The sequence below is a fragment of the Manacus candei genome, unplaced genomic scaffold (assembly GCF_025592945.1).
Source record: "Manacus candei isolate 608988 ecotype Guabito, Panama unplaced genomic scaffold, ASM2559294v1 h1tg000014l, whole genome shotgun sequence".
NCBI classification, from domain to species: Eukaryota; Metazoa; Chordata; class Aves; order Passeriformes; family Pipridae; genus Manacus; species Manacus candei.
Window position 1 is genome coordinate 13,919,104 of NW_026138062.1, and position 25,462 is coordinate 13,944,565.

Below are 25,462 nucleotides of genomic sequence, written 5' to 3' on the forward strand. Positions count from 1 at the left end.
TATAGCAGTGCTCACTACAGGTGGGTTAACCAAGAGCAGATTTTGGCACAAGTGTCCAATGAAGTTGACCTCATTTCTTTGGACTTTGTAGCATGAGACCTTAGGTGTTCATCCACCCTCCCTTAGATCAGGTTGTCTGGAGGTTGCCATCACACAGAGAAACATCAGATGCACAGTCCACATGGAAATGGATGCTCCACTGACTTCCTAAAGAAACTGGTTCTTAAGGTCTGGTTATTTCATTTATAACTGTGTACTAGCGCAGGGATTACTTGTTCTTCTGTCAGTCTCTGGGATTCAGCAGCCTCTTAACAGAAAATGAAAACCCTTGTTTTATTTTTGAATGGGTTGGAATGTAAAAGATTATATTGCAGCTTTGAGAAGAGAGAGTAAGTACTGCTGCATGTACCATAAGAAGAGCTGGCTCGATTCTGGACTAAACATAAAACTTGTTTGAGTAAAGGCATTAAACCAGTAGGGAGGAGTGGGTGATAGCATTTGATAATGCTAATCCATATTGTCAAGGCAAAATAAGAGTAGGAAACCTTTACAGTTGTCTTTTTCTGTACAACATCTGTAGTGACAATCTAGTCTCCTGATGGAAGATCTACTGGAGAGGTTGGTTTTTATCCCTTTCCCCGCTGTGATGATGTGGCAGACTCACTGGCAAGTCTCTTCCCTCTTATCCTACTTGAAGCACAAGCAATTTTCCTGTGGGGTTACCCTACTTTTCATTTTCAGTTTGACTTCACTTTTAGTACATTTAATCACATTTGTTTTATCTGAAGTATAAACAAAATGTAGAAACACAACATACATAATCCCAACTTGCAATTAGATATAACCAGTTTTAAATTTTACTGGTTTATAATTTCTTTCAGATGTTCATAAGCCCCTATGAGAATGAATCTTGGATAATCATTATCTGGAGAGTAATAGACACTGTTTTGCTGAAGAAGGTCAGGGGAAAAATAAAGTCTGTAGGGGAAAAGATGACTTTTTTTTAATTGGAGTTCTTTATGGGTTCAGAAACATAGTTACATTTAACAGCTTGGCTGAAAAGCCTGTGTTTTGAATAATACATTAGAAAGTATGCTTTCAGCAGATTCTTTCAGACTATTATTTACTAAAAATTAATTCACCAAAAATTTGTGACTGTATAAGTGCATGTTTTTATATTAATATATACATAAATGTATATATGTGTGTGCATATAGTAAAGTTATAATTCTTGTAACAGCAACAGGTTTACTGAGTCCTTTGACTATGTGCGCAGGCTGGTAAATAAAATTGTAACTCTAATGTGTGAGTTTGAATGGTGTACGAGGAGAAGGTGGCAAACTAGCAGACCTTGTACCGCATGTGTGTACTGTAACATGAACATTTCCGTATGTCAGAGAAGCTGTCCAAAGTGAAGTGTGACTGTGCTTATCAGTATTTGTTTTATTTGAATCTAATGAAAAACAATGTCATTCTGTTTAAACTGGAGTTGTGAAGGGAGTATCAAGCTTTCAGAGCTATCCAGACAACTGAGTGTCAAAGCTTACTACTTCTAGAATAGCAAGTCAAGGAGGATGCAGTGATTTGATCTGTTTTCCTCTGCTCCCTGCAATTCATTGCACTCTTCTAGACTGACTACAGATTTATTACCTAAATCATTTAAGGACTCCACTACTTCTCCAGAGTTTAACTGTCCTTTTCTAACTTTACAATGCATCATTATGCACATAGGCTTTCTAATTTCATTTGTGTACATTGATGCAGTTGCAGGGTTTTTTTAGGTATTACTGAAAGACATCGTCTTTCACTGAAACTTTATCTAATATTCTTGTCAAACCAGACCCTTAAGTTGTAGGGAGAACAAATTGGTTTTGGAATTCATCTTGAAGACTCAGAAGGTCTGGGACTTATCTTTGAAGCTGTTCAGTTAAGAGTAATTCATTAAAAGACCCTGTAAAGAATAATGTTTATTCTTCTAAGCCTTTACTGTAGAGAACTGTGTAAGCACTCCTTGAAAGTTTAGTCATGGAGTAAACCTTCTAAAGTGAGGAGGGGGAGGAACATGGAGTGAAGGTTATGTGTTTGGTTAATGAATTGTTCATCTGCATTTGGCCAACTGCATGCTTTTTTCTATGGAAACCTGTTGTCAGAGTATAATGGTTTTGGGAAAAAAAACAAGCAACAGAACAAAAACATTGCTATGTGGTCAGTGAGCCAAGGATACATTTTCTTGCACTGCTGTGATCCCAATGGCATTGAGATCATTCTGGTTAGGCATAAATGTATTGGAGGTATCATCCCATAAGGCTCAGCTGAAATTGGGGTACATGTTCAGAAGGAGCTGCATCACTCCCATCCCAGACTGCATTCTCCTCATCTTAGCTGCCTTAGTGACTGAGCTCATAGCAGAGCTGCTGCTTCTTACCTTGAATCATGATGTACTTTAGTACGTGTGTCTCCTTTCTCTATGCTAGATGTCATTTTTTGTGGGAGTCTGGATAAATATTTCAGTCTGTAGGAGTTCAAGAGAGCTAGGTATCACCTAGCAACAAGCATCCCACTCTCTGCCTCCTGCTTCTCTTTTGTTAAAATATCTGTGAAAACCAGAAGTTGAAGCATTAAGTTAATTTTCTGAACTATTTTGAGCAACAGGGTATTTTTGTTATGATATTACTGCAGAGCAACAAAGATATTGGTGAGGGCTGACCTCTTGAAGCAAGTAACTGCCTTGTTTGAACAGTAATCACAAAGGCTAGCAAAAACTTTAGCTGCGGACAGAATAACCCTTATGATTGCAGTTGTTTAGTGAGTAGCAGAATGCATAGCAAGTCATCCTTTGGTCCTGTGAGGTCTATAAAATATGTAGCAATTACATTTAACCTAACCTGAATGTGTTTTAGGCTGTATTACCTGGTTCGTCTTGCAGCTTGTGATGGCTGCTGGTGGGACAGTGCCTTAATGTTGGAATTCAAAATTTTTAAACTTTTTTTACAGACAACTTTGTGACAAAGTGTGTTGGCTAGTTTCAGTTACAGTGGTACATGGCGGTCAGTTTTCAAAGATCCTGGGGACTAGACCCAGGTCTGGAAAGGTAGGCACTTGAAGTACAGTTTGGGATGTGCTAATTCAGTGCAGGGCTGCAGTGAATTTCACTATCTTCTGTACCTTATCAATTTTAAATGTCAAGGACTGTTGTGGATCTGTAGCTAGTGGTTCATGCATATTTTATTTGTAGCTTCTGCAGAATGTCCACTCTATAGAGTTTATGAATTTCCTTGCAAGAATCAGGAACTTAGAGAAAAAGGACAAGTATGTGTCTACTATTATTATAAATAAGGTACCTATCCTCAACACTGAGTTGAGGATAACCTGTGTTCCTTCATCTCTGAATGGTGCTGAAGCTGTACTTTCAGTGATCCTGCCTTACCTGATGGTCAGGGTGGTCTTTGTGAGTTTGGGAGAAGTCATGCTCTGTCTTCAGGAACATTTGGTGTGACTCAAGGCCTTTGAGAGGGATTGCAGAAGTCAAAATGCAGGTTTAAGGGCTTTCAAGGAGAAAAGTGCATACTTTAAAATAAATGATGTAAGAATGTGACTAAGAAACACGGTTATGCTCAGATAAGGGGTTTGTTTTATAGAGGTAAAAGTTAATAAATCCTGATTCAGCAAATGACTTTAACTTTGCAAATGAGTTGGTCTTTTCCAAATGTATGTTCTCATATCTATCTGAATTAGAAAAGGGTAAAAATAGCATAAGGAGTAATTTGTAACTGTATTAACGTGAATTTACTTTAAAATTATCAGTATGTAAAAGAGAAGTGAAAGTGATACCAGTGTGGACTTGTTTTTTAAATGAATTAATACAGGTTTATATGTTGAAAAATGTTCTATTTGTAGAGATATGGGTAACTATGCACATAGAGGCCTCTATTTTTCTAGGAATATGCTCAGCATGACTGTCTCAAAATATATGCCTTACCCTGGTCCATGAGTCTTGCTCAGGTCTGCCAGTGGATGGGCATGCTGGTCAGGGTGGGACTTCTAGGACATTTAATCTGATCAAGACAGGTTTTCAAAATGGACTAGGTGTTGAAATTTATTTGGTTTTCTCTTGCTGTAGGAGAAGGAGTCTAATGTTTGGTGGCATTCATAAGCTTTATAAACTCCTGGGATCTGAAAACACTATTTTAAGGCAATGGTTAGTCTTTGGCTGGTAGTGGACATAATTCTGTGTTTGCTACTTAAATTTCATTCTTTGGTTGAAACTGGTTATTTGTTAGACACTTTGTTCAGTGGTTACTTAAAGACCCTTTTTGACCTAAAGATTTTAAATCAGCAATATTGTGGAGTTGTCTCATTGGGTAGATTTTCTTCTAGTATAAAACCTGCTTGATGCAAAGGGAAGGTGCTTGTACTTTCAATGTCTGCTTTCGTATTTCTGATAGTAGAAACTGAGTTTTCACAGTAAGATACTGAAAACCCAAGTCCAAAGCTGGTTTCATGGTGGTGACACACGTGACAGAATGGATGCACTAGATCTGTAAGGATGGATGGTCCTGTTTTTCATATGCATTTCAAAGTCCTTTCATCTGAAGTTGAAGCTTTTCCACTCTTCTGAAAATCAGGCCAAAGATTTTCAAAATTACTAGTTAAACGTAATTTTCAGATGAATGGTTTGCTCTTAGTCTTAGGCTTTTCTAGCCTGACAGCCCTTCTGGAGAGGTGAATACACCAATGGTGCAAGGATTTTGGAAATTCAGTGCTTGTTAATTTATGCAGACCTGAAGAGAGGAAATAAGAAAACCCAATTACTTGTTATTGTTAACGAAGTAGCTTTACCATGGGGAGGTGTGTTGGACACGATTTAATAATTCAAAACCAGCTGCAGCTGTGGCTAGTTGGATAGTGGTTTGTTAGCAGTTCTGAAACACACACCCATGTTTGCTCTGTCACCATAGCCACTGTAACATAATAGGACTCCGGTGTTGGTGTGTAACTTGAAGCTAAGTTGTGTTGTAGGACCATGTGTGTCTGTGTGCATGGAGAGAGGAGTAATGATGAGAAAACCTGGAGAACTGGAAACAATTACAGGTCAAACTGTGTCTTCCTTTCACAGAGACTCCATGAAGCTTTTGGATACATGACATTTAATTTAAAAAAACCTTGATGACTAAGTAATTTCCTGTTCAGGTTAGTTGACCACATCATAAAAGTCAAGGATGTGGAAAATCTGGTCCAGTTGTCCCATTTTTGGACATGAGCACAGAGAAAAGAGCAGCTAGAAACTCAAAGGTTGTTCTTTAATTAAAAACAAATCAAAAGAAAAAAACCCTGATAATAATGAAGATCTGTTTCACGAAATGAAAGTTTTGAAGCAATCCAAATAATGCCAAAGGAGATGAAATATCAAAAGGGAAAGACAGTCTACAAGATGCATGAGAGACAGGGCAAATGGTCTACATCAGTTAGCATGCTCTCAGCCTCTACGCTATTTAGTTACATTTAGTTAGGTCAGTGTTTGTGGTGATTTTGCAGCCTTTTATGATTCACACAAATATTTGGAACTTACTTTTTTTCTATTAAATGTAATATTTTCTTGGAAATAAGATTTATGTGCGTGGTGTTTAGTTAGTATGATAGTAGCACAGTATATGAATGGACTATTTTTATGATCTTATGAAAGCTTCTTGTCTTGTTTTCAGTGTTAAAGTTTGTGTAGTGTTTGGAAACCTGTCATGTTGTCATATATACAACAGTAAAGAAATACTGGAATGTGGTTTAAAATCAGACAGGTGATGCTCTACTGCTATTTGAAGGGTGACCTTATTTTGAATGATATAAAAATAACAGCAGATTGTTTATAATAACTCTGACAGCAGATTTAAGTTCTTGACTTCACACCATTTCCAATATTAAAAGAGGCATATGTAAGTAGCATTTGCTTCCAGATACATGCACATATTCTGGTAAGAGGTTTAAGAGCATACTATTATTTAAATTTTTGACATCTGAAGCTCTCACCCCCCCCCCCCCCCCCAAGGCTTTTTAAAAAATTTGTACCAATGGATGTGTATATTTTCTTAAACCTGCATGAGCCTCCCAAAACTATAATATAGTATTTAAATCTCTATACACTTTTTCTTTTATAGATTAATATAAAATCATAGAATGGTTTGAGTTGGAAGGTACCTTTAATATCATTTAGTTCCAACCTCTCTGCCACAGATGGGGATAATACCACCTACTAGGTCAGGTTGCTCAAATCCCCATCCAACCTGGCCTTGAACACTTCCAGGGAGGGGGCATCCACAATTTTTCTGGGCAGCCTGTTCCAGTGCCTCACCACCCTTCGAGTAAAGAATTTCTTCTTAAATTCTAATCTAAATCTCTCCTTGTTTAGTTTGAAACCTTGTCCTATGCTGTGTGCACTTGTGAAAAGTCCCTCTCCAGCTTTCTTGTACTCCCCTTTAGGTACTGGAAGGCTGCTATAAGGTCTCCCTAGAACCTTCTCTTCTCCAAGTTGAACAACCCCAACTCTCTCAGCCTGTCTTCATAGGAGAGGTGCTCCAGCCCTCTGTTTTTGTGGCCCTCATAACTAAGCTAATCATGAATCTATATGAAACATTTAAAGAAATACATATTCAAATTTTGTGATGCTCTTGGACTTCGTCTTATTGTTCAGATCTTGCATAATATTTCTGGGAAATACAGTTTGAAATACTAGCAGTGTTTGCACTCAATAACTGATGGAGAATTTACCTTTACAAATGCAGGATACTAATATATAATAGGCTCTGAAGACTAATTAAAACAGTTGGGATTTAGCACACTCAAGTAGCAGCGTGGAATTTAAAGACACTGGGAGCTTTGACTAAAATCATGAGCTAAGAGGAAACATAAGGCTTTCTCCAATATACCTTTTTTTTTGGTCATATTTGTTTAAAGTGCTCATAAACTTACTATTCTTCTGACCTCTGTTTTACTATGGAACAGATGTCTGTGGTTAGATTTTTTTTTTTTATTTACATATACAATAATATTTGAGAAATAAATGAACTTCTAAGAAAATACATCCGTTAAATTATTTAATATTTTCTTTTTTAGGATTGAAGGGGATCTTGGGACAAATGGATGACTGAATATTCATATGAAGAGGAAAACCGTAAAAGTTGGTTGACATTTTTACAGCCATATGCATTATACGTATTAATGCTATCATCAAAATTTTATATTGTATTATAAACCAATAGATTAAATAAATAGTGTGAGCTTCATATGCTGTATTGTCTTTCAGGCAGGGGAATACTATAGCTTAACAACTGTACCTTAATGCAGTGTTTTCTATCAATACCTGAATGTTCAGAGGAAAACCTGGTAGTGCGTTAAGGAGTAGGTAATTCCTTTGAGGCCAAGTGTTTGAATGGGCTGATACGTAGTGGTGTTCGTTATTATGTGCCAGGATGAAGGGAGAATGAGAGAGGCATTGTTTTCCATTAGAGCTACTGACTACGAAGCTTAATATGTTGTGGAGTGGCACTCAGTTGCCACATTGAGAGATGCTCTTTAAGAATACAAACAAGATATGATCTCTTTGAAAGTATCTTGGTGCTTTGTTTTCTTGTGATAGAGAGAAGGCTGTTTTACAGTATGCATTTTCTGCACTAGTTAAAAAGGAAGAAGCTGTTAGTGGACCTCCATGCTTTACTGGCTTTCGACGCTAAGCCTTGACATCTGCCAATTTGAGTTGTTGGTGACTGTGAAGGATAGACTTTGGCTGGGATGCTACATTAGCCAATTCCTGCCAAGGCTGTTTAAACACAGCTGATGGTGCCTGTGGGTTTGCACTGTAGCAAATGAGTTGTAATGACAAATGCAGGGTGTGGTACAGAGGGGTGCAGGGCATTGTCCAGCAGGATGCTGCAGAGCAGCTTGGTTAAATAAGGCCTTATGGAAACTCTACTACTCAAGGAGGGATATCTTGTTGTGGAAAACCTATTTCCTAGAGAGCTTCTGTCAACCCCTGGATCCCAGTCAGGGGTAGAAACAATCAAAAAACCAGCAAAACCTCCAGATTTTTTTTTTTCCAAAAACAGAGGATTAGTTCAGTACAATAAATGTAAGTTTCTAGTTCTGTTAATTTAGCAAAGTAGTTCAGGAGGACAGATTCTTACTTATCTCAGTGATAATTTGGTTTTGTCAGTCTTTTCGTGGTTCAGAAGTTTTACAGTTTATGAACAATTGACTTGGATACAGAAGAGTTTAATTCCTTCTTTGGTGAACTTCTTTAGTGTTCACTGCAGCTAGTAGACATGCTGATTCCAGTGACCTCCAAATTCATAAGCAGTGTGAGACTTGATTGGAATCGTCTGTGTCCTTGAATCCAGTCTCCTGAAATAACAGCCAGTGAAACAATCTTTAGTTCAGAAGCATCCAGAGAACGTCTGCTTTATAGACTGCAGGTCCCAGAAAACACCTCTAGCCTCTCAGAGCCAAATTTAAACCCTAATAGAGACAAAGTGGTATTAGTAGCTGTGCAGTAATGTTTTTTCTGTAGGGTCAGGGGTCCATATGGCCACATATGAGCCAGCAGTTGTTGCCTGCTAAAATCAGCACACAAAATCTTGAGGAATTTCTCTTTGGTTAGATTGCTGACGTGTCAGTGGCTGCTGTCCATACTGATGTCTAATAGCTTGAGGTGGGCTTGCATCATGACAGAGCAAGATCTCTGCATGTGAATAGCAGAGTGAAAAACTGATACCACCCAAAACTTACATCTTCGAGAAATGCAGTCATAAAATCCTATACGTACAAACTCAGGGAGGCACTTCACTGTCAGAAAGTGCAAGAGGATGAAAAATAGCAAACTAATTATCTGTAAGCTATCTCTGGACATCATTATGTTACAGTGGACAACTCATGCTGTCCAGAAGACAGCACAGAGCAGTACTATCATAGCATTGTAATATTTTGCATTGAATTGAGAAGAAACTGGACCAGACTATGTCTTAGGTATTTGATTTGGAAAGTGACACCAGGGCAGAAAAAGTTAAGGATTTGTCAGATTCTTGAGAGGGGCTTTTGTACCCAGAGTCTGTGCAGAGGAAGAAGGGCTTCCAGATAAGGCAAAAGTAAAAATCTCTTGGACTCATGACCTTTCTACAAATTCCTTGGGAAAGAGTGTAATTGCATGAGATGTATTGCTGTTAGCTCTGTGTCTCTGTTCTGCTCTCTGCTTTTACTTTCCTACTTCAACACAGAGTGATAGCATCAAGGAAGGAGGAATGGGAGAACAGGGTGACCTCTTTCTTGTCAAGCCTTAGTTTCACTCTCTCGTGCCCTTCTGATGACATCCCACAATAATCATGGGGAAGCTGCTCAAAATATGTGCAGATAAGGAAAGGGGTACTGAGTTACTACTTTAGATTTTTTTCTGTTTGCAGTCTTTGCAAATGCAGGACTCTGAATATAGCTGTTAATCTTTTATATTAGGAAAGTACCATAATTAAATCATATCACCAAATGAGAAGAAAAATGTGGTTATGTGGAGGCATTCAGAGTTTGAGGCTAAAAATTCCTTTTCTGGGAAGAATGGTTACAGGAAGCTTAAGCAATAGAGGTGGAGAGGGCTTCTCTGTGGTCACTGTTAAGATCAGTTGATAAAGTTCTTGCTCCAATAGGAAAGAGACTGGATTTTGGCCAGCACCCTGCCTCAGCCTTTCACTTTATTGCTGCTTTACTAACCAAGTTTCGAAAGCTTTCCATTGCTAACATGAATATGTTGGTGTGTCATTGGGAGTGTAAACAACTTGGTTTGCATTGTCTGTGTGTTATAGTGGAATAATTTAGGTCTTCCTTGGTCTGCCTTGGACCCTATCATAATATATGTAAATGTGGTGTTGTATAAATATGATATCTAAGTGTATATGCAACTAATGAAGGAAATATGAAGATATTTTTTTTCTGTCCCATAGAATGAGGTTAGATGAAAAATGAGAAATATGCAAAAATAAACCTGAAAACATACATGTGTACTGAACGCACGCAGCTTATGATGCTTCTGTACATTCCATAATACTGACAATTGCATTCAGAGGTTCATTTCTTTGTTGAATCTGGTGTTTAAAGTCTGTTCTTCAGGCTACAGTGATTGTGTTGGATGTATGGAAATGAGACCTGGGTAGGAGCTGGTAAGGAAATGGGTAACTGACAGAGAACTATAGCCCAAAGGTTCTGGGCAAAATAAACATCAAGACATCAATCCAGAACCAAGTAAACAGGACTGAAAGGAGTCAGAGAGCAAAACTGAAGGGGGAAAAAGCTTGTTCAGATTGGAAAAGCACATCTGGGTTTGTACTTAGCAAGTGGCCTTGGGTGCAGTCACACCACTCACGCTGTGGTTTCATGAACAGCTTTTAGAAATAACACTGGACAGTTCATTTGATCAGGCTTAATGATGTTCTAATTTATTGAATGCTGAAAAAATTATAAACAACACTGAATTCAGTGGTGTTAGGAGATGCGTGCTAATTTTTTATGTGATAAGCCTGAGAAGCATTTGCTGTGTCACAGATGTTGCAACTTGTGTGTCGTCTCTTTAAAAGAAAACCGCCAACCAACAGCAAACTTTAGCTCAGCTGTTTAGAGAGAGAGACTCTATACAAAGGTGTATTTCTTGATCTCTCCAGAGCTCACCCTGTCTCAGCAGTCTCCCAACCCCTAATGTGCCCTTGCTTCACCTTCTGTCTCCTGTGCGGAGCTGGACGTGGAGGGATGCAGGACCCCTGCGCTGCTGGTTGTGTACCTGGTGCTGCAGGATGATGCCCATCTGACATTGTGAGGGCAAGCCTCACACCCTGTTCAGGGTGACCTCTTCAGGCTGGAGAAATGAGCTGGCAGGGTCCTCCCCAAGTTCAGCAAAGGGGGAAGAGTCCTGCACCTGGGGAAGAACAACCCCATGCTCCACTGCAGGCTGGGCAAGCCCCTGGATCCTCTGATGAGAGGAAGAGCCACCCTGGTTTTCTGTGGAGTTTGGATTAATTGGACTTTCAGCCTTTACTTTTTCATGATTTTAAAATCTGGTCATTATAAAAATGACTTTTTTTTTTTAATGTATTTGAAAGTGTTTTGAGGAAGTTTTATGTCTTTATTTGCATAGGTAGAATACTGGTTACAGTATGGTTACATATTTGGTTTTTCTTGTCAATTTTCCCCTCTGTATTACAAACAAATGCAGTTTTTCTTGAAAAAAAGTGGCTACTCTTACGTAGTCTTTCATGTCTAGCATTTTTCAGTGGATTCTTGGAATATAATTATGACTAGAAGCATCAACATGATAAAATATATTAATCACAAGGGAATTATTTTACACAGGCCATCAATCGGTTTTTCTGTCATGTGCTTTTCAGTTTAGATTACTCTCAGGCAAAGAAGCTGTAGTTTGATGTTTTTTCTCAATTCATTATGATTATAAATTTGTTGGATAAAACAATGTAACAAATGACCACTTAAAAATGACTGACCCCATTCAGCAAGGCGGGAGGACTGTTAAGTTCTTTTGATTTCATCTGTTATCTAGTATTTATCAAGATGGATCCCTTAACAGTCAATTGGTGGTTGATTTTTAATGAGTATTTCACAATGTAAATAGATAGCAGGCAGTTTGTTGTCTGGAGCTTAGTCATATTCATAGGACAGATCTGCTTTTACTTGCCATCACAGAAGAATGTAGAAGTTACACTGAAACTGTAGAGTAGGAGGAAAGCTTTTCCTCAAACCTTATATTCAGGAAAGGGAGGAACAACAGAGGTTTTCTTTCTTTTTCTGTTCCTTACATCAGCTGCCACATACTGTGCTGTCTCTTGCTCCTATTGGGAGCAAGTCTTTTTCCATTGGGTGCTGGAGGGCTGTACACTGTTAGCCCCCAGGTTTGGTCACTGTCAGCTCAGCCCTGCTGGGAGCGGAGTGGGGTGAATTTGGAACTGATCCCCATGGCTGAAAAATTGCTGGGGTTATTTCCAATACTGATATTTTCCAAAGAGAAAAAGGCATTTAAGATACCTGCCACAAACCACTTCAGCTTGATATGTTTGCATATAAGCTTGTTCCTGTTCCCTCTGCCTTTTTAGAGTTATGGAATGATTTCTGGAAAGACCTCGGTGTTCCTTTTAGACTTTTCTTATGAACAGCGGTATAAAATTTGTTCTACTCACCTTCTTTCTTCATTTCTGGTAGACAGATGCTTTCATAACCTAAATGGTTTCTTGTTTAGGGGTCCTGGGTCTTGGCTCCATTCCATTAATTTTCTAACTATTTTGGTGACACATACACGTGGAGTTAGGAGTAAATCATATTTAGTGGTTGGCCTGTGAACTGACCAAGTTTAAATCAAATTGGGTTATGATTTTGAGGGTATTTAGTATTTTGTTGCAGCTATTGTGGATTGGGGGAAAACATCTATGGAGAATCCTAGCCATTGCTTTTAAGTTTTATATATAAAAAATACAATATATTTTAGTGTTGTTTTACTGCCTGAAGATACCTGTGGCCTTTCTGCACTCCCACACTTCAGAAGGGCATAGTAGACATGTGGGTTAGACTTTCCCTGTCAAACTCTGATTTTCTGCAAATCCCTCAAGCTTTGTTTTAAAATCAATAGTTACAGGTATCTTATTATATAATAAATAAAGTTGTATTCTCAAGAGCAAAGCTGCCCAAGAGGCTTTGTTCATAATCGGGAGAAACTTCTTTGACTCATCAGTGGTTGTGCGGGGTTTGCATCCCTGTGTCTGAACAGAGTTCTGCTCTGCTTGGAGCTGCTGTGGGATGTTTCAAGTGCATTGATTTTTGAATTAAAATCCCATTTATTAAACATTTTTTTGAAATAGGAAGAATTGCATAAAAGAGGATGGCAGCAACCTTCATGTGAGGTGATGTGTGGGGGAGTAAAGCAACCCACATTGTAGTGCAGTTCTCAGGAGAATAGTTAGTCTAGAATTGACAAAATGTGATGAAAATGTGGAATATTTAAAATGTTCTATTCACAGTTGAAGTTGTTAAAATTATTAAATGTCATTGTAAAGCTAAGGTAGATCTTGCTGGTGTTGCCTGGATCACTTCTCCCCAGAGAGATAGGTGGTGATGTTGGTCTGTGGGTTGTAAATTGTGGATGTAGATGAAAGCTGTTTTTAAGAGCTTCCTTCAACCCCTGCTGACATAACTCAGTGCTGTAGATTACCTGTTAAACTAGTTTTGACAGTTAATAGATATCCCTTTATGACTATTTAGTAAACATGTTAGCATCTATAATTTGTATTACTGCTGTTGTTTGTAAGGCTTGGTGTATGATAACTTCATTTGATTAAAGTCATTCGGAGCTTAAATGAATCCTGTGATCAGAGTCCTCCTGTAACTGTTGCTTTGCTGGGAAGTGAGATGAGCATGTTCCTGGTTTAGCTTAGATCAGGAAATGCTTCCATGAATGTCCTGGCCTAGCACACTTCATTTCACCTCATGGCATGGCCCAGGGCTGCACAAACTGGGCGTCTTTTGCAAGAAAACTGGTTTGGTGTTCCCAAACCACTGTCTGTTTCAAACCAGTTTCTTCAGTTCCTCTTTCAGCCTTGATACCTTTTTTGGGGACTAGTCATAAGTGATGGGATGTAGTCCACAGGGAACTAGATCTCAAGAGCCTTGATTTGCCCCTTTCAATTTCAGTTATTTTGCTGAAGGCTCCTGTCTTCCACTAGACAGCAGACAGCAGTAGGAATCTCCAGAGAGCAGTTCTTCCCGTGGGATTTCTGTGTCCTCCCTGAAAGAAAAGACCTCTCCTTTGCATGTAAAGCTGTACTGGTGCAGACGCTGTGAGTACACCAGGCTCCACTCTGCTGGACTCATTCTCCAACCCTTGGGTTTCTGAAGCACCCCTGGGCATTCCTGCTCTTGCAACCTGACTGATCTGCTGTGACATGTTCTCTTGGGAATGAAAGAGCAGTCACCAGGCTCATTTCACCTTTTATTCCTGGAGCACTTAGAGAACAATTACACTAATTCTGATAATGACTAAGTTTATACTACTCCAGAGAGGGAAGCACAAGGCATTTAATTTCAAAGCTGTTTGACAAGACCATTTCGATGTGCAAATTTTCAGAAGTATGACACAAGTTTTCAAAGTACTTAATGGGGAGAAAAATTTTTAAATTCATACTCTCAGGTTTTTAGTTTCCAAGAAATTGAGTAATCTTCAGTTCTGTTGAGCATGATCCATCAAATAAAACAAGTTTACAACAGAGATACACAGAACTTGCTACTTCTGCTTGTTTATAATGACCCGTTTCTGGTCATTAGTAAAAAGGATGTAGGTGCATGGAGAAAAGGGTTACGTCTGTTGCGGGGGGTATTAATTCTCAGTATCATGAAGCATCACAGCTAACTGCATTTTAGAGTTAATCTTTACTTTGCAGTGAGAAGGGGAAAACCCGTAGTTTTTGATCTGCACAGTGGTGCTGATTAAGATACATTGAAACTGAAATACTACATATGTGTTTTTGTTTTCCTCTTCCTACATATCAGTCGGTAAGAATTTAGTGCTAGAAATAAATGCATTTGGATTTTAGTATTTTTGACATGCCATGGAGAGAATAATGTCAAACAATGGCAATTTCTCACTTCTCATATGAAGGCTTAGAAGAATATATTAGAATTCAGTAGCTAGCATATAAGGAGAAGATAGTTATTTTAATACTGATATCCACTGCTAACAGACCTGAATAATGATTCCACTGGATACGATGTTTCATATATCCAAGGACATGTGTCTAAAAGGGAAAATAAGCTTCTAATATTAATCTAAATCTTGACCTGCTCTTACACTTCCCATGTGGTGCTTCATGTATGCTCCTGGTGATTCATTAAGTCTTTCTTGTGCAGAGGTTTGGTTATGAGTCCGGAAGGGGCAAGTTTTCTGCTTTGAAGCTGTCACCTTCTTTTGAACTTTGCTATTTACTGAAAGTTTTTTGCTGTTCAGTTTGATGGTCAGCTGCAGCTGCGATTGCAGTCAGCTGTGATGGACATGTGGGCATAGCTCAAGTGAAAACAAAAGCCCAATTTTTAAGTAATATAGAAGTGTTTCAGTATTTCTTTTAGGAAAAATAAATGAAAAAAACCCTAAACAAACCTCAACCACCAAAACCTGAACACATCATAAAAGGTGTCCTAGAAATAGCAAGATTCAAACCATTTTTTCTTGGCTTTATTCTTTTTCTTTTTTTCTTTTTTTAAAGAGAAGATGGTACAATGCTCAAAACCCAAACATTTCTAGTTCAGTCTTAGTTTCATTTAAAATTTTATGAGCTTGGGCTTTGGTGATTCTGGAATGACAGTGTGAATCTCTCTTGCAAATTAAGAAGTAAGGAGTTTCTGTTGGTCTTGGGAAGATGAACTTAGATGTGTAGGTTGTCTTAAGTGCAGTGGAACTGAGATGATGTTTGCTGAACTACTCTTTGGAGATTTACATAATGGATGAGTTACAGGAGCTCCAGGCGGCATGACAGTGGAGTTTATTTTATCACAGGATGTAAAACAAGTGAATTGCCTTAATAATCTCTGCAGAAAGCAAAGATAATATTTTTTTTATATGCAGAGTTCATAATATCCTGGCTATTCATGTACAAGGAGCCAAACCTTTCTTTAGAATCATGTGAATCTGTTTAACCATTCTACTGTCTTATTGAAGACTTTTAAAGTTCTTCAGGAAGGGCAAGCAACATGCATCTCTGAAAATGTCTTTTATGTAGTAAAAATGTAGTATGAGATGATAATTCATGGCTTAATATAACATTCTCGTAACAGGCTGGGTAATTATTCTAACTGCTATGTATTTAAATAAATGGAAAGCATTTATAAGCCACGCTTACCTACTGTGTAGTTCTATAGTAATGATAATAATTCCAAAAATTTTAGAACCTTCCTAATTTCAAAGTGGGTATATGTTGGAAAGAAGCTTTAATATTAAAAGGTTTCAGGATTTAAGTTACTCAAACCAGTTGACCCACTTTGGTTGGTGTGGAAGTTTTTGTTTCTCTACTTTGGCTGATGATATCTTCTCAGCATGGAAAATGGACAAAGAAACACTGGAAAAGTAGAATAGTTAAGTGTAGATGGTAATAACACTCCTATTGTGTGCTTTTCAGCCATCTATTTGGCTTCAAGCAAGAGTTTGACTATTACATTACTCTGAATATAAATGTGCCATTGCTCTTTGATCTACAGCAAAAGTTTGTAATGATCAAGGCTACTTACCACTTTGGCCTGAAGGAAGAGATTTACTTTTAGGCATAGCTGGTTTCTAGAAGAGTTAATGATGTCCTTAGTTTCTGGTTTCTGTGAGCTATATGCAGCTTAAGAATCCTTTTGTGTTAACGTGATGTCAATTGCTACTTCTTTTAGAAGAGCCTGGGCAAGTAATTCATACAGTGTTGCACAGAAATAAAGGCATTGATTTACCTAATGTGTAACCAGGTTATTGGAAAACAAGGCATAATTCCGTGAATGTAGTATTCCATGAGTTTCTGTTCTTGTTAATGAAAAAACTTGTGATTTCAGCCATGATTGACAATACCTAGTCAATCTGCTAGATATACTGTGCTCCACTCTTATTTCCAGGATGCAGGCTGGGATTAGTTCCGACAGATTTACTCTGGATACTGGATAGCATTTATTGTTTATCAGTTGATGTAGGAAGTTAGTTTTTTCTTTTTGCCAGTTTCTTTTTTGCCTGGGTTTCTAGTAAACATGTTCTTTCTGTCCAGTCATAAGTCTTTATCAGTAATAGTTGCTGCAGTATGCAAGGGAGGGCACCAAAATGATAAGCTGTTGGTGTATATTTGCTGGAGTCTGTCCACATTGTAGCCTGGCGGAATCAGAGACCGAGAGATCTTTTATAAAGACAGAGTTGTTTGCATCAGAAAGTGTTTTAAAACATTGAAATTCTTCCACCCCCGTGGCTCTGAACTCTCCCACGTGGGGATCTTTAGAGTAAATAAATAAAAGATCACACCAGGCAAATGTGATTTAAAGTGTGTGTAACTGTTCCCCAAACAGCAGTAAAATCCTAAATATGATATGAGCAAGGCAGTCAAGGGGAAAAGTTCATTTCAGCCTCCAGACTTTACAATGTACTCTGTAGCTGTGTAGCACAAGACCCTATGACACAGAAGAGGATTCTGAAGAGTCATGGTATCTGTCCTGGTTTTAGGACAGCTTCTTCTTGCCCTACTTCTTCACAGCTTCCCCTACTTTGGGATGCTTGTACATTCATATCAGAGAGAATTCTCTCATTTCTAGTCCAAACATAAGTGACTTATCAGTATTTGCCTACACAGAATCAGAATCATAGAATGGTTTGGGTTGGAAGGGACCTTAAATATCATCTAGTTCAAACCCCCCTGCCATGGCAGGGACACCTTTCACTAGACCAGGTTGCTCAGAGCTCCATCGAACCTGACCTTGAATACATCCAGGAATGGGGCATCCACAGCTTTGCCAGGCAACCTGTGCCAGTGCCTCACTACCCTCACAGTAAGGAATTTTTTTTCTAATAGCTGATATAAACCTACTCTCTTTCAGTTTGAAACCATTCCCTCTTGTCCTGTCCCTACATGCGCTTGTAAGAAGTCCCTCTCCTATCTTTCTTGTAGGCTCCCTTAAGGTACAGGAAGGCCACAATTAGGTCACCTCGAAGCCTTCTCTTCTGCAGGCTGAACAATCCCAATTCTCTCAACCTTTCCACGTAGGAGAAGTGTTCCATCCCTTTAATCATCTTGGTAGCCCTCCTCTGGACTTGCTCCAACAGGTCTGTGTCCTTTCTGTGCTGGGGACCCCAGAGCTGGGTGCAGTGCTCCAGGTGGTGTTTTATGAGAGCGGAGTAGAGGGGCAGAATCACCTCCCTTGTCCTTTCTCATCAGGGCTGCTCTCAATCTATTCATCCCCCAGCCTGTATTGATACTGACTTACCTAGGAGCAACACCTTGCATTTAGTCTTGTTCAGCCTCATGAGATTCCCATAGGCCCACTTCTTGAGCCTGTCCCTCTAGATGGCATCTCTTCCTTCAGGTATGTCAGCTGCGCCATGCAGCTTGGTGTCATCTGCAAATTTGCTGAGGGTGCACTTGATCTCTCTTGTCATTAATGAAAATACTAAATAACACTGGTTCCACTGCAGACCCCTTGAGGAGCACCATTTATTACTGATATCCATCGGGACTCTGAGCCATTGACCACATGATGAGACTGTCCAACCAATTCCTTATCTAACTAATGGTCCACTCATTGAATCCATCTTCCTCCAGTAAGAGAAGGATGTTGTGGGTGACCATGTCAAAGGCTTTACAGAAGTCCAGATAAATGACATCCGTAGCTCTTCCCTTGTTCACTGATGGAGTCATTCCATCACAGAAGGCCACTAGATTGGTCAGGCAAGACTTGCCCTTGGTGAAGCTGTGCTGACTGTCCTGAATCACCTCCTGTCCTAGTTAGAACAGCTGGGACCAGTTCATCACTGGGTGGGTGTAACCCAAAACTGTGTATTCTATAGCCTTCCATGCCATTTCCCAGAAACTGTTGTCAACAGACTATTTACACCCTCTGCCCAGAGCAGCCTGACTCATCAGGCTACAAACTGCGTGTTAAGAGGCCTGTGAGATAGGAGGGTGCCCCCTGTCCTCATACCCTTTGTGGAACTCCCTGCCCTGAGGGAAGTACTGGGCATTCCTGCCTGAACTGGAGAATATATAATCTTGGAGTCTTGGAACTTTTATAACCACTCGTGGGATCTAGAGGAAGACTGCAGATCACCGCTCTCAACCAGACTGCAGCTACCACTCTCAACTGGACTGCAGCCACCACTTTTCAAACGGACTGCAACCACCACCCTCGACTGGACTGCAATCACCACTCTTGACCAGACTGCAACAGCACTCTCACCAATAGGTTTTCCCCTCTCCCTTTACTTTGGACTCAGGGGGCCCAAAGGACACCACTCTGTTCATGCCCCAGGGTGCTGGGTTATACATTTGGGGTTTGTGGGTTAAAACCAATTGTTTGTCTGTATAATCGTACTTATTGTATTATTTTATTAAATTGTCATTCTGACTTATAATCTCTCTTTTTGAGTTGGGTTCATTTTCCCCTGCTGGTTTAATTTAAACCAGCACACCTCCCTGTCCTCCATATGCCTTAGCACAGCTTCTAGGAGGATCTGTTCCATGATCTTCCCAGACACAGAAGTGAGACTGACAGGTTGATGGTTCACAGAATCGAATGTTCTACCCTTTTTAAAGATGGGTACAATTTTTCATGTTTTTCCGGTCACCTCAGACTTCACCTGACTGCCATGACTTTTCAAGTATCATAGAGAGTGGCTTGGCAAATAGATCAGCCAGTTCCCTCGGGACTCTGGGATGCATCTCATCGGGTCCCATAGACTTACATACATTCAAGTTCCTCAGGGGGTCATGAACCTAATTTTTAATTACAGTGGGAGGGACTTTGCTCCCCCAGTCCCCATCCTGCTGTCCATCTACTCAAGAGGTGTGGGAAGAGAGGTTACCTTTGAAGACTGAGGCAAAAAAGTTGTTGGGTACCTCAGCCTTCTCCTCATCTATTGTTACCAGTTTACCAGCATTGTTTATTGGTGTGGGACATTTCTTTTGAAATTCATGCATATCTAGTAAATCAGAAAAAAAAGGTGGTTTTCTATGTGTGGCTGAGATACCCTTGCATTTGCAAAGGTATATAAGTGCTGACTAGCATGACTGTGGTTATTTTGTTAAACTGTTGTTCATTTAGTAAATACCCTGAAGCTTTCAGTTGGAAAATTTTACAACTTATACAAATTTTAAAGGAAGAAACGAGTAAGCATCTGCTGCTTGTGTTGTTGTACGATGGCAGTGTCTGCCTCCTTCACTTCCTTCTGAGATGGCAGCTTAAGAATACTTATCACACTTTGCTGAATCCATATTCCTTGCTAGTAGCACATGAAACTGGGCATTTCCATCCTGCATTATTAGGTTGGACTGCTTTGAGCCCTGGGGAGTGTTTCAGATAGTCAGCCAAGATTCTGTCTTGCATGGTCGCATGTTACTAACCCCTTTGTAGGCTATTCAATGTGATGAGCATGTGAAGTGCTTAGTAGTATCCACCTTGCGAAATTTCAACGAAAATTATCCAGTCCAGGCCTAAACCTCTATGTCTGATGCTAAAGCATTTGTATGGCAGAATGGGAAGGATTGTTTGGGAACCCATTTTAAAAGCTTGTTTTGACTGAGTAAGGTTTTACAGGACTTGATAATTAGATGTAGTAATAAAAAGTATTAACAGTGATCTCTTGAATTAGTCTGGTAGTTCCTCAGAGTTGAGGATATGACTTCTTTTTTTCTTCCCAGTTGTGGTATATTCAGGTTAATACTTAATTTGTGTTTTAAAATAATAGATCTCATCCACTGATTTTGCAATTATTCTTTCAGGTTGCAAATAAATTTAGAGTTCTGTTCTTTTTCAGGCAAATGACCACTCAGAGTTGTCATTACTTAAAAAAAAAAACAAACCAAACCAAGCTTCAAAACAATTACAAGAACAAACTCATCAAAACCTCCAAACAACAAAAGAAAAATAGAAAATCCCAGCTGAATGTTTTGGAGACTATTTTAAACTTAAAAATAAATGATGATAGAGTTTCACAATTTTTGTTTAAGAGTGGATAATTTACTATTCCTGGCACCAAACAGGTGATAGAATTACCCAGCTCTTTTCTGTAATACTTGAAATTATGAACTTATTAATGTCTTCAGACAATATAAAGTATACCTCCACATACATAAGGCATACATGTGCACACAAATGTTGGATGGAAGCTCTGTCTTGATTGTGTTGAGCCAGGGGATGGATGTCTCAAGAAACAGCACCAACAGTGACATACATAGCTTTGGTTCTTTTCATTACAGAACATAAGCTGGGTGCCTGGCACAGATTCTTCAAACTTAAGTCCCATGAGGAGTGATTTTTAAAAAAAAAAATAAATTTTCCTGAAAAAATTCTCAGAGTTCTTCCTTACTTTGCTTGTGAACTGGTGACTTGGCATGAGCTTTCAACGTGGAAAGCATTCTTGTGATTACATTCTGCATTGATTGAGGGAATCATTCACCAGATTTGTGTCCAGCATCATTCAGTGTCTAATAAACACTGCTCCTGAAGCCACCAGCGGCTGTGATTTTAATGGTCAGAATATTTTAGTAATGTCTATTGGAATTTCAGCATCCAGAATAATGACTTAGGCAGTTTATCATATTATTAATATTAGCAGTCCAGATATCTTCAGAGAAATGCAGTACACATAACATTGCATGTCTGTACAGAGGTTGTTGCTTAAAAATATGAGCAGCTTAACCCATCCAGTTCTTGTGGTGCAAAGTAAATCTAATAAAAGCATTTTAGTCTATGTGAGACATAGCTAATGTGGACAGGAAATCGTTTTGATCATTTTACACAGTGTAACTATACCACGTGTTTGGAATAAATATGTGATTTATACAGACACAATTGCTTTTTATGTCCTAATGAGAAATGTTAAATATGTTAGTATGACTTGGGGCTTGACACGTGCTCTAAAGACTATGTATGATGCCAAACAACCAATTATCTCAGTGCATTATTCCTCAAAAGCCTTGACATGGGTAGGGTCACCATATATTTTAAAGGGATCGCAATGCTAAGTTATAAAAAGGATGCTACAAATCACAATACTTTGTTAGATCTTCCTGCTGCACAATGTATAATCAGGTGCTCGGACTTAAAGAACACTAATGAGGATTTAAAGACCCAGCGGGGAATGTTCAGCAGTCACACACAATTCTATCAAATGCTTTTGTAAAGGGCACCTCTGATGCAAGGTGGAGTTCAAAAGCAGGTAGGATTGTATAGTTTTATTGTATAGCTTGGTGTAATACTTCTGTGTATTTCATTAAGAACAGCAGTAACTTGCAATGTGCTGGGGCTTTGGCAGGTGCTATTGTTTGGCCATGACTTTTACCAGTCATGAAACTAGCCAAGAACGGTAATGCACATGGACAGGCTGTATTGCTGCATTTTCAGCAATAGAGTAGTGACTGAGGGGAACAAAGGAAGAAGCTCTGAAGGTATTAGTTGAAGTCCATGCTAAGCTGTAGATGCTGTGTGCTGACCATCTCATTTTTCTCTGGAATAAATGTTAGGAAGTGAAATACTGCAGAACACAGTGGCCTACCTAGCTTAAGGTCCCTTTTTGGCAGTGATCTGTATGAGATACTTGGCAGAAGAATGTCAGTTCATTCTGGAGTGCAGCTCTTGAGACTGGAATGCTATGATTTAGAGATGGTTTAACTTTCATGTTTTTGGCATGTATTATACTTAAATAAAAGACATATAAATATGAATGTGACTGTTTTCTATTAGAGCAGATGACCATCTACTTTATCTACTTCCTCTGCCAGTAGTCAATAACAGATGCTTAGGGAAAGGATGTAGCAAGGCTGTTGTGGTGGTATTGCCCCAGTACATCTTCCAAGTTTGCAAGAAATCTAGGGCACAGATACTTCCATAGCCAGAGATTGTGTCTGTATTTTCATGCTTGATAGATAGCTCTTCATAAACAAATTTGTAGAAAAGTCCAGTTGTTTTTGGATGAATTTCCAGCTCATCAGACAAGCAGACATGTCATGAGACCAGTTTCTCTCTATGGTGATGTCATGGCTTCCAGTGCAAAACCCCTAGATCCCAGTTAGCAGGAGGTGGAAGCAGAGACATGCTATAAAGGATGAACACAGAAATACCGCACAGGCACAGAAGGGGTGGTGTCTGGAAAGCTAAAGCTCATCTGGGATTCAGACTTGCAGGGAACGTCAGAGACGATAGGAGTGACTACCCCTACATCAGTAAAGGGTTGGGCAAGGAAAATATGGGTCAGTGGCTGAGTTATTGACAGTGAACACTGACAAGGCCAAGGTACTATCCTTCTCTGTATGAACCTTCACCTGCATGGCCTTCTCGCAGACCTCTGTGGTTACTAGCAAGGTTCAAGAAGCAGAACCACCAGTCATGAATGAGTGATTATCTGAGAGGACTCAACCCACACAAGCCCATGGGAACCACCTGGCTGCATTCATGGGTACTGAGGGAGCTGGCTGATGTCCCTGTGGCACCCTTCTCTACCGTGCTTGAAAGGTGCTGGAGACCATAGGAGATCTCTGATGGCCAGATGAAAGCAAACGGTTTGCTCCTCTTCAGATAAATCCAGAAGGGCTGTCTGAGGCCCTACAGACCAGTCCATGTATAGAGTGAGTCATCGGGCAACAGACTTCTGGGCACCATGAAGGAGAGAAAGGTGTCTGGGAACAGTGAACATGAAATTACCCAGGATAAAGCATGCCTGACCCACCTGATTGTCATCTGCAGTGTAAAGTGACTGGAGTAGTGCTTGAGGGTAGAGAATTGAACACCGTTCACCTCAGCTTCTGCAAGGCTTTCGTTAGTGTCTCCAGCAATGTTCTTGTGTCTGTTACAGTTATTACAGCCTGGGTAGATGCACAGTCAGATAGGCAAAAACCGACAGGATGAGTGGGCTCTGGGGGTACTGCACAGTTCATAGCTGTGTGTGGTGGGAGAATCGGAGACAATGCGTTGAAAGCAAGAGATTAAGGCTGGGTGTGAGAAAAACCCTCTTTTCCCCTCAGTTGGGGCTGTTGCCTGATTGAGCAGGTTGTGCCATCTTCATTCTTTGAGAGTGTTAAGACCTGACCTGACTGGACACAACCCTGAGCAACCTGCTCTGACCTCGTGAGTTGCACCTACTTTGAGTGGGAGTTTGGACTGGAGACTCCTGAGATGCCTTCCCACCTAAATTATCCTGGCATCCTAAAAAACCCCGAAATCAGATTGGCTATGGCATTCATTGTTCCCCCAGTTTTTCCATGATATTTCATGCTGTGAAATGATGTGTTATAAATTGATTATTCATTATCTTGTCCTTTGCTTAGACACACACTCAAGTATTCTTTTTGTAATCTTAAATTTAGTATATCTGCCTAGTTTGATTGGCTGAATATAGCAAATTTGAGATCTCTGCATTTTAAAGAAGTTATAATGGAAGTTCAAACCATCTGTTAATGTAGTACTATATGTACTACTTATATATCTCTTTCTGATGTTTTTCTATGGTTTTTATGACTCTATCCATGTTACTTACAATACTCTTTAATCTTGAAGTCTACAGTTATTTTAATTATTGGCAGTAATTTTGTTTCCTGTGCAGTGCACTTCTTTTTTAAGCATGTTTGAAGAATCATAGTTTCTCTCAGAATCTGGGAAATGTGTATTGGCAACATTTAAAACTTGTTAATTGGAAACTTTGAACACTTAATTAGAATTGCCTTTAAAGGGAACCCTCATTCCTCCATAAGTTATTACTTGTGGAATCTAATTTGACAGTTTTGTACATAAGCATTTTGGTCATTCTGTTTTGGGTAAGTCAGTATTTCATGTGAGTAGTCAGATATCAGCTTCTATCTAAGTTGATGTGAGCAGTCTGAGAGCAATATGTATTATTATTATTATATATTATATTATACAATTTTCCCACATATTTGGTGGATACGTACAAATTCTTATTTGTGAACTACGGTGCTTTATAGTTCATTCACTAAGTGAACAGGAGTCAGTTTTCCCTTTTTTTGAAATGTACTGAGTACTACACACCAGCTTTAATGTTAATATTTTCCCAGGAGTTTGCACTGAAACCTGTGGGGAGCAGGAAACCTCAAATTGTTGTTAAATAGAACAGAGATTGAGTTGGGACAGGGTGTTAAACGGAAGTTTCATCAGAGCTTACACCCTTTCTTTTTGCATGTCAAAATAAGCAGTGAGTTTATGAGAAGTGTATAAAGCAATTGCCGTTCCTCCATGTGTGTGTAAGGTGCTGTGCAAAAGATACAGGAAAGGGTGATGGAATAATGCTCAGTTTCTGGCGAATAGTCTGGCTTTTTCATCTAAGTGTGCAGTCACTCAGCTTTATTTAATTATTCCTGTGGTATTTTGGCCTGCGTATGAATCATGTGATCTCTGTATGTGCTCTTGCTAACACGGGCACTCTGTGCTTCTGAGGCAAAGACTGCAGTCAAGGTTTTCCTAGCAGCTGGAATAGGGCCATTGTAAGAAAGCTTTTGGTTTCCTCCCTACTGCCTGTTATCTCTCTGACTTTGTATGTGAGCTGTGATGGTTTCTGAGGCTCTGTGAGAACCATCTGCACACCTCGCAGGTGTGTCCTACAATACCTGACATAGGAGAGTGCAGCTGCACACAAGCATGTCCTCCTCCCCAGGGCTGCTGTCCATGTAGCTGGCAGCATGACAAGCTGAGCTGGAAATGAGCAACTGACTTC

The 25,462-nt window shown here is 39.4% G+C and overlaps 2 protein-coding genes across 7 annotated transcripts in view; both read left to right on the plus strand.

Moving 5' to 3' along the window:
- The window catches only part of TBC1D4 (TBC1 domain family member 4), a 556,453-nt gene that overhangs the window by 510,148 nt on the left and 20,843 nt on the right, over window positions 1–25,462 (plus strand). The gene's annotated exons all lie outside the window — the stretch shown is intronic.
- KLF12 (KLF transcription factor 12) overlaps window positions 1–25,462 on the plus strand; it is a 235,860-nt gene that overhangs the window by 60,731 nt on the left and 149,667 nt on the right. For all 6 annotated transcript variants that reach the window (XM_051780495.1, XM_051780499.1, XM_051780502.1 and 3 more), the window contains exon 2: window positions 7,105–7,168. In XM_051780495.1, coding sequence (XP_051636455.1) covers window positions 7,148–7,168 — 21 coding nt within the window. In that variant the 5' untranslated portion in view covers window positions 7,105–7,147. The remainder of the gene's footprint in view (window positions 1–7,104; window positions 7,169–25,462) is intronic.